Source organism: Homalodisca vitripennis, unplaced genomic scaffold, assembly GCF_021130785.1.
Source record: "Homalodisca vitripennis isolate AUS2020 unplaced genomic scaffold, UT_GWSS_2.1 ScUCBcl_1611;HRSCAF=5460, whole genome shotgun sequence".
Classification (NCBI taxonomy): Eukaryota; Metazoa; Arthropoda; class Insecta; order Hemiptera; family Cicadellidae; genus Homalodisca; species Homalodisca vitripennis.
In genome coordinates this window covers 65,925-75,860 of record NW_025777740.1, presented here as the reverse complement: position 1 = coordinate 75,860, position 9,936 = coordinate 65,925, and the positions used below count along the sequence as shown (strand labels likewise).

General features: G+C 46.1%; 2 protein-coding genes across 2 annotated transcripts; both read right to left on the bottom strand.

Annotated features, from left to right (window-relative positions):
• Window positions 1–532: 532 nt before the first annotated feature.
• Window positions 533–1,259, bottom strand: LOC124371568 (histone H1-like). Its single transcript, XM_046829917.1, has one exon. The coding sequence runs from the start codon at window positions 1,214–1,216 to the stop codon at window positions 599–601; it is 618 nt and encodes a 205-aa protein (XP_046685873.1). The 5' UTR covers window positions 1,217–1,259; the 3' UTR covers window positions 533–598.
• A 3,128-nt stretch (window positions 1,260–4,387) lies between these two features.
• LOC124371567 (histone H4) lies at window positions 4,388–4,814 on the bottom strand. Its single transcript, XM_046829916.1, has one exon. It carries the CDS (start codon window positions 4,760–4,762, stop codon window positions 4,451–4,453), a length of 312 nt encoding a protein of 103 aa, XP_046685872.1. The 5' UTR covers window positions 4,763–4,814; the 3' UTR covers window positions 4,388–4,450.
• Window positions 4,815–9,936: the final 5,122 nt, after the last annotated feature.

The following is a 9,936-nucleotide window of genomic DNA, read 5'->3' as shown; positions in this document are numbered from 1 at the left end:
ACCATAACTAATGATGCTCTGAAAAACAGTGCAAAGTAAACCATTCTTAGCGTATCTTTGGAAACATAAGGTTTTAGTTTTCGCAATAAATATACCCCCCTGCTCAACACTTTTTTATGAACATAACCAACATGTATGTGCCAAGGACAGCGTAGGATCTAGAAAAATTCCTAATAGTTTTACACTCTCAATTGTCGTTTCATTCAAAATTGCTCTATTAAGAGTAAAATACCCAAGTGTTGGGTCTTCTCTGTGCTTCATAAAATAACATATTGGCTTATTATACCAGTTATCGGCTTGATTTAAAATAATTTTTTAAAAATCAATATGTGCATGTGAGTATTTGTAATTATGAGTCAAACATTAAATAAATTTCGTCAAATACAAGACGGCAAACAATATCACTTTTATAATACTTAAAAAAAAAAAAAACAAAAAACAAAACAAAACAAGCTGTTTCGTAATGTATTTGTTATAATAATATCAAAAACAGGGGTCGCTAATAAAACACGTTAAAACGAATGACATTTTGGGTGGCCTTTAGAAAGGCCGTTTGGATTTCCCACAGTCGAGGGAGGAGAGCGACTGGCCGGCCGGTTTACTTCTTCTTGGCGGCGGTCTTCTTGGGCGTTTTGGCTTTCTTCACGGCCACTTTCTTCGGTTTGGGCGACTTGGGCTTTTTGGTCGGCGGTTTGGCGACCTTCTTTGCCTTGCTGGGAGTCTTGGGCTTGGCGGCCTTCTTGGTCGCGGCGGCGGCGGCCGGTTTCTTGGCTGCGGCTGGCTTTTTGGCCGCCTTCGGCTTCTTATCGCCGGCTTTCGGCTTGGCCGGTGCTTTCTTGGCGGCCTTCTTGACCGTCTCGCTGCCGGCGGACTTGGCTCCTTCTCCGGAGGATTTCACCGACAGTTTGAACGAGCCGGTGGCGCCCTTGCCTTTCGGCTGGGTGAGAGCGCCGGACGCTACGGCCGACTTGAGGTACTTCCTGATGAAAGGGGCCAGCTTCTCGGCGTCAACCTTGTAGTTGGCCGCGATGTACTTTTTGATGGCCTGCAGCGACGAACCGCCGCGCTCTTTCAGGCTCTTGATGGCCGCGTTCACCATGTCCGACGTCGGTGGGTGAGCCGGCTTGACGCGGGGCTTCTTGCTGGCGGCCGCGGCCTTCGCCTTCTTCGGTGTGGGAGCGGCTGGTGCCGGTGCCGTTGTAGCGGAGTCTGCCATTCTGTATGTCGGGAATATCAGATGGCTCCGCCGCCAGCCGCGACTCGGCTCGCGGCCTGAGTACGTACCGTACAGAGGTCGCCGAGCCGGGCCGTCCCATCGCCACGCCAGTCTGCCGGATTTTAGTCGTTTCTCGACACTAAAACCTCTCGTAAACAGTACGTAAGGTCCTGATTAAACGTAAAAATCCGTTTTTCCGATGGCCGAGACGTCTTACCAACGATAAGCGAGTAGAACGCCGTTTTAAAACGAATTTTAACGTCACCAGACAGTATTTAGTGGAGGTCGAACCCCGTCTGTACGCGTTACACAGCCAAAAAACTGTCTATAAAAACTATAAACGCGGTCTAATATCGGATTTCACTCGTTTATATTGTACACTGAACGTGTCCGGAGGGCTACAATGAGGAGCGGAGCACAGGATCTAACCGACACGACGGTGAAACGCGATAAAGTGAGGCCCTGTTGACACAAGTACCGTGACGGTGTGTACTCTACATACCGGTCAGAGAAATGGGCCCGTCAAGTCTGTACGGCTAATACGTACTAAAGGATTGTTTTAATCTATAAATCCGAGTGGGAATATAGTGTTTAAGTAAAAAAAAAAAAATTTATGTCCAATTTACACGCAGTGAGTGTTGCGATACGCCTAGTTTTTATAACGCTTAGCTGTGCAAGATATCACAACATGCCGTAATGATAAACGCGTGAGTTACGATTATTGTCTATAAAGAATTTTTTTTTTCTAGATAGGAGTGAAATTAAATATTATTTTCATTATCAAGATTAAAATATTATCAACGACTGTAACGATCGAGCTTGATTGAATGCCGTCAGAGAATTTATTAGTGCACTAATCTATTTACTTACATCGATATACAAGTGATATAACTAAACAATATTCGTCGTAAAAAAAAAAAAGCGTAAACAAAAACTAGTGATGATTTAGGTAAATAAACTTCAGTTTTACTTGATGGCATCACGACCGAAGGTATATGCTCGACCGTTGAACTAAACAATAAGAATATAGTAGACTAATAATAATAGCTAATTAACTCAGCCAATTTCATAAAAATTGTAGAATTTGTTGATATATATAAGTATTTCTAGTATTTCGGTAAATAAGTGAGAAAAAAAAAACGCGTCAATATTGAAGATATTCGTTGTTAAATACTGTTGAAGCGTAACATCTATGTACAGTGCGAAAGTTATAATTGTATTCAGTTTCAACCAGTGCTCGGTACGATGTATATACGCTGGGCGTGAATCCTATTGAACATCGTTTATTGTAATTATTATTTAAAACCACTACATTAATTCGGGAAAACAGTGTGTTTTTCTCCTCTATACGTTTATTCTTATTACGATTTAAATTATTCACGTTGCAATTTCGTTTCAATTACTTTAAATTTCAAACAATACGGAAATATTTGTATGTACTGAATGAACATACTTTTCCAACCCTGTTTCAGATTGAATCTAAATAGTATAATATAAAAAAAGGATTAAAATAAAATTAATATTAAAAGTGTTTACACTGAATAAAACAATGTGGATTGGTTTGAGATACGATACTTGTACATGTGGCAGTTACGTCACTTGATAATGTTAAAATAATTTATTGTCTCTATTTGAATAGAACATTACAAGAAGGGCAGTATAGAGTAATCGGAGTAACTATTCAAAAATGAAGCTCTTTTCTATAAATTGCTAATACCGGGCGATATCCATAGAGGCGAAAATAACAATAGCAGTACTAGCTGTAAATCACCAAACATTGATTAACACATATTATGATAATACGAAACTATAAACATAATGTATAGATCGGATTTAGAACACATACTCGGTTATGAATATACTCGATTTCGTCTGTAGTACGATTGTCAACACGTTTATTTTATTTACTCTAAACGATTTCATCAGGTTAATCACTACGTTCCAAAATTATTAAAATAATTGGCCGGAATGTGTACTGAATATATCGGTATTAGTCTGTATTTTCAAATAATTCTTCAACTCATTATCAATACTCGACGTGAATTAAGTAAATAAGTGTCATTTCGAACAAGGATCGTCCGATTAAAACGGTTAATTCATTGTCAATTGAAACGCGGGAAATCCTCTCAACTCTGGTTGGTCACTTTTAACCGACGAATCACGAGTTTGGCCACCTCCTACCTATATAAGCGTGTGTTAACAGTTCACCGTATATATTCTATCTCCACGCACATGCGCAAAAGGGAAATCGCCAAGAATCGACCAATAGGAATACAGAATACACAAAACTATAGGATTTATCGTTGAAAATTTACTTTTACTTTTACCGACGAGAAATATACATAAATTAAGGTATTATTTTACGGATAAATAGGAAATCGATCGTTGTGTTTGAAAGAAACTTGGGGTAATAGTGAATTTAATCGAATAGGCAAGCTAGGGTGTTGGAAGTGACTTGTCATAATGGAATTTTTAATAGAGATATTATTTAAAATACATAAATAATACAAATTTAATAGAGATAAAAATACACGGCCTAAATGAAACTTGAAGAAGAAATAAAGTACTTTATTTATTTTTTTTTAGTGATAAACGCGCGCCGCTTGATCTGGGCTTGGAGTTTGCAAGCTCGAGTAAATTTTTTTTCTAAAAGAGCAAGCAGCGCGAAGCGCTGCGCAGCGGGCAAGCGTCGCGTGATCTGAGCTTTGAATAGGCAAGCTAGGGTCTTAAGTGACTAGTCATAATGAAATTTAATAGAGATTTTATGAACATGAACTTACAACAATGAATAATCTTGTAAGTTGTATATTGATAATGGAATTGTCGACGACAGTCGTCAGATACGAGTGATTTTTACTTGGTTAAATTACATACATACGGTAAAATGATCTGGCCTTAAAAAGTGAAATAAACAAAAGGTTTTTAATAAAAACGAAAATTTAAGAAACTTTTTATTAGGAACAGAAGAGTGAGAGAAAAAACAATTGAAAACCTAGTATGATAAGTTTAAATGTTGAGAAAAAAAAAAAAATAAATAAATAAATTTTTTATATATTATATGTATTAATGAAATTGTTATTATTGTCACTTGTAATACTTGGAATAAAATCGAGAAAAAACAGCGGTATCCGTTGTCTAAGCCGAAGAGAAACGTAAAAACGATAGAGTTTATGGTGGCCTTTAAAAAGGCCTTTTGTGGGGCGATGTCGCGCGCGGAACAGGCGGCAGCTCAGCTTAACCTCCGAAACCGTACAGTGTGCGGCCCTGGCGTTTGAGCGCGTACACGACGTCCATGGCGGTGACCGTCTTCCTCTTGGCGTGCTCGGTGTATGTGACGGCGTCACGGATCACGTTCTCCAGAAACACCTTGAGCACTCCGCGGGTCTCCTCGTAGATGAGGCCCGAGATACGCTTGACACCGCCGCGGCGAGCCAGACGACGGATTGCGGGCTTGGTGATGCCCTGGATGTTGTCACGGAGCACCTTCCTGTGACGCTTGGCGCCTCCCTTTCCCAGCCCCTTACCACCTTTGCCTCGACCGGTCATGTTGCTGTTGCAGTGGCGTTAGTCAAACAGATGATAAAATCAGGCAGGCAGGCAGGCAGGCGGGTAGGCGGGGATTGTTGTATCCCCTCTCTGGCAGTATCTGTGTTTACAAACACAATGACTGCTGGTCAGCTGAAACATCTATTCTCCTGGATGTTCAGGAGCTTTAGTGTTATTAGTCAGGATATACAAGAGTATATATTCTACTTAAAGCTAATCTTAAAACTAAAACTTGAAACTTAAAACTATTTTACTATGCTATTTTTCTTTACAATCTGGTCATTAATTATTTATTATTTACAGTCAGGTCAGTTCATTTGTTGTGTTGATAGTCAGGATATACAAGAGTATATATATACAACTTAAAGCTAATCTTAAAACTATTTACTATGCTATTTTTATTTACAATCTGGTCATTTTTTTAATTATTGTTTACAGTCAGGTCAGTTTATTTGTTGTTTTAATAGTCAGGATATACACGAGTATATATACACTTAAAGCTAATCTTAAAACTATTTTACTATGCTATTTTTATTTACAAACTGGTCATTTTTTTTTGATTATTATTTACAGTCGGGTCAGTTCATTTGGTATTTATTGTTTACAATCTGTTATGGTAAGCTCAGTGTTTTCTACAATTTTTGTTTATACATACAGGTCTGTGGTTTACATTGTTAAAGGTAAGTATTTACATGATTATGTTGTTGTTGCTACGGAGGATCCTGTAGTAGCATTCTTGGTTTTGGGATTTTCCTGGCCCGCGGCCCTTCTCTGGTCGACCATTCCCTGATGTGTGGCCACTGAGATTCTGCAGCTGCTGCGTACAGGCGGACTGCTGCGTTCCTGACACACTCCTCCACAGTAGGAAGCCCTGTGGACCGCATGATGACAGAGTTCCTGACGAACCACGGTGAGTCCGTCAGGAGCCGGACCGTCTTGTGCTGAAAAGCTTCCAGCTTCTTCCTTGTTGTTTTAGACGTCCCGGCGTACCATGCGGGCCCGGCGTATGTCAGGACCGGTCGAATGATGGCCCTGTACAGCAGCAGCTTGGTGGTGAGTGGGAGGGCGGCGGTTGGTCGCAGTAGTGGGAGAAGGCTTCTGCGTGCGGCCTTGGCTTTCTGCAGTCGGTCTTCTGCAGCTGGAGTGGTGGTCGGTGTCCTGCTTAGGGTCATCCCCAGGTATCTCAGCCTCTTTGTCCACGCGATACGTTGGCCTTCCAGAAGTAGAGTGTTCTGTGCGACATGGCCCCACCTCTTCCTGGTGAAGCAGATTGCCGCACATTTGTCTGTGTTGGCCTTCATCCTCCATTTTCGCATCCAGGGCGCTAGGAGATCCAGTTGGCTCTGGATGCGTCTGCAGGAGGCTTGGACTATCTTCGATTTGGTATAGAAGAGCGCGTCGTCTGCGTAGAGAGCGACTGAGACCCCTGGGGTGACGGGGATATCGTTGGTGTACCACAGGTACAGGATTGGTCCTAGGACTGAGCCCTGTGGCACACCAGCGGTGATCTGCCTGCTGCTGGACGTTGACGGGCCGACCGCTACTGCGAAGTGCCGGTCTTGGAGATAGGATTGTAGAAGTTGTCTCAGTTTCCTGGGGAGAGGACTCTGAGCCAGCTTGTAATTCAGACCTGCGTGCCAAACCCTGTCGAATGCCTTGCTGATGTCTATTGAGACAGCAGTGGTCACTCGACCGAGGTTGGCACTGTCTGCTATGTCCGTAGCGACTCTTGTGAGCTGGAGGGTTGTTGAGTGGCCTCGGCGGAATCCATACTGCTCCTCCCTCAGAGCTAGGAAGAAGTCTTCCGGAAACCGCACCAGCACGAGTCGCTCTAGTAGTTTGGAGAGGGCTGGGAGTAGTGATATTGGTCGATAGCTACCTGGGAGCGTTAAGTTCTTATGGGCTTTTGGGAGCATGATTATTTTCGCCTGCTTCCACTGGGGTGGGAAGTGGCGAAATCGCAAGCAGCTGTTGAAGAGGACAGTGAGCCACGTGATGACCCATGGTGGTAGTTTTTTCAAAGCAGGTGGGCCCAAGTCATCTGGTCCTGGTGCCTTCCTCGGTTTCAGCTTGGCCAGGGCCCGAGAGACTTCCTGCTCTGTAATGGGTTCCACTTCCTCTTCATCGCTGTCCTCTTCTTCTTCACGGGCTTCTGCTTCCAGGTAGGCATCGACCATATCGGTGTGCCCGGGGTCACTGATGTTTGGGTGGGGGGAGAATTGCAACTCCATGCAGTCGGCAAAGGCTTCGGCCTTATCTTGTGTGGAGTAGACTAGTCCTTGCGTTCCTAGGATGGGCTGCTCGAGCTTTTTTGCCGTTTTCAGAGCTTTGGCTAGCCGCCATGCAGACCCATCCTCCGGACTTATTGTCTCAAGATAAGTTTTCCACCTTTGTGCGCTATGGTCCTGCAGGAGTTGCTTAACTTTTTCTGTCTGTCTGTTGAAGGCGGCTTTGTCCCCAGGAAAACGCGTTCTCTGCCAGGTCTTCCTCAGCCGTCTCCGCAGTTGGACTTCTTCTTGCAGGTGTTGAGGAAGTCGGCGGCGGTGGTCAGCCACGGGTGAGGTTGGCTTGAGGCAGTTGGTCATGGCGTCCTGTAGGCAGGATTGAAGTTCTCCTACTTGTCTGTTGAGGTCGGCCTTGGAGTCTGGGACGACTACTGGACGTGGGCGGTCTGCCAGGAAAGTGTGATATCTGGCCCAGTTGACCTGTGACCTCTTACCTGGGGGATACCGGTAAGTTCCAGGTCGGTTTAGGTATATCATGACTGGCAAGTGGTCCGAGCTCAGGTCCGTGACGACACCTACCGTCACTGCTGCTGGTATGCCGCAGTGCATGGCGAAGTCCAGGATGTCCGGCCGATGGTTCTCCACCCTGGGGTAGCGGGTCGGCTCTTCTGGCACGCTCATCATCACGTGTGGCATTCCTCTGAGCTGCTGCCGTAGTCGTATCCCTGCAGTGTTGGTGGCCGTGCAGCCCCACGCCGTGTTTTTTGCGTTAAAATCGCCGGCTATGAGAGCAGTACCGTTGGGCCTTAGTAGTCTGTTTAAATCAGCCTGTTCAATTGGAGCATCGTTTTTACAGTATACTGAGGATAGTGTGATTTCAGGCCCTCCGAAGGATACTGCAACGGTAGTAACTTCCGTTGTTGCCTCTGCGCAGTTTACAGCTCGGTGCGGAACACGGCGGTGCACTAGTACGGCCGTGCCACCCGAGGGGCGGCGTCGCTGCTGCTGTGGGCGGTCCGTCCTGTAAACCGCGTAGTTCGGAGCGGTGAAGTTATATCTCGGGGAAAGGTGTGTTTCCTGGAGGAGGGCAACATCGATGTCGTACTCGGTGAGGAACTGGATGAGTTCGGCACGCTTGTGTCTGATCCCATCGCAGTTCCAGGATACTAGTCGCGGGCATCTAGCCATGACGGGAGCCAAGGAGAGAGGCCAGCGACTGTAGAGTACGTGTTACCGTTGTCAGTTGCTCGAGGATGACTCTGAGTAGTGCCGACATTTCCTCCTGGTCGATGTGGTGGTGGCCTTGAAAATGGCCGTTGTGTCGCTCCTCGGTTGTAGTCCGGGGCCGGTGTGGTCTAGCTGCTGGCGGGGCGTTGGTGTCCGCTGGGCGGGTGGGCTGCGCTGGCTTGCGCGGCTCCTCTTCATTCCTCGGCTCTTGTGCGGTCCGCTGGGGATAAGCCGGGGTCTTGACGGCTTCTGCCCATGTCCTCGGCCCGGTTGTCCGGTTGGCGGGATTCCTCGGTGGACGCCGTCTCCTCCTACTCTCCTTCTCGGCCTCGGAGTCTTCATCCTCGCCGTGGTCGCTGGTCCGCTGCTCGCCGTCAAGTGATGGCATCAGGGGCGCGTGGTCGCTAAGCTGGGCGTTAGCGGTGGGGGGGGTGGCTGGCGCTGGTTGGTCGCCGCTCTCGTCCAATGGCGGGGGGGCTGAGCACGTGGCGGCTGACCACGTGGCGGCTGAGCTCGTAGCGGCAGGGCGCGTGGCGGCTGGGCGATCGGCGCGCTGTGACTGGGCTGCGCGGCCGGCCCGTGGGAGCGCGCCGCGCTCGGCTTGGGACAAAGGCTGTCCTTTCACCGGCTGCCGGCGTGCGGCGATGCCCGGGACTGGCCCCTTCTTTTCGGCCAAGTATTTTGGGCAGCCCCGGTAGTTAGCGTTATGTTGCCCGCCACAGTTGCAGCACAGGCCACGCTCTCCCTGGGGCTTTCCACATTCTTTGGCCTGGTGAGGCCCACCACACCTTACACATTTTGCTGGCCTACCACAATTGCCAGAGCCATGGCCAAACTGTTGGCAGTTGTGGCACTGAATTGGGCCAGCCGGTTTTTTATAGGGTCTAATTTTAACACTGACATAAAATAATTTGTCTATGTTGTAAATTTCACTTATTTTGTTAGTTTCTCCGTCGGTAACAGAGTCCGGGAGTAGTGACACTACCCAGAGTCTGGTTTCTCCACGGCTTGTCTTTAATTTGAATATTTCACCTACTGCAAAGTTTAGGTCGGTAAGCTCGTCATATATTTCTATATCTTTTACGTCTAGCGGCAAGCCCGCTATAATTATTTTAGTAGGCCTAGTGCCTGGCAATGAGCGCGTAAAAAATGCAATATTTTTATCGGTTAAATATTTTTGCACTAGTCTAAAATTGTCCACAGTACTAGTCTTGACTACGTACTCACTGTTTCTGCAGATAGCGTGGAAATCTCCGCCAGTAATTTTGTGCATCTCGGCGGCGTGGCCGTGCCATCCTTGAAAGCTGTCGATGTACAGCGGTGGGATGCGGGGAGTATTTACAGTCTGCGTGTCCATGTTGGTAGAGGATTGGGCCGAGGCAGAGCTGTTTGGGCGGGATTCCGGCTGGACAGGGCAATCTTGGCGTCGTCTCTTGTTGGCACGTGGTCGGTCGGGGGTCGGGGGCTGAGGCGAGTCCGTAGCAGTGTCCTCCATTGTTATACAATGGGTCGCACAAGAACAGCACTATACACAATATCACTTGTCTTTATAAATAAACTATTTTAAAATATAAATGAATAGAAAGATAGTTAAGTCTTTATGCTAATCTTAGGTCCACGGGAGTGTCCTCCATTGTTACGACAAGGCCGGCACAAACATAGAACAATGACATTGAGTTATTTATGAAAATTGAAATAAATAAAATTAATAAACACTACAAA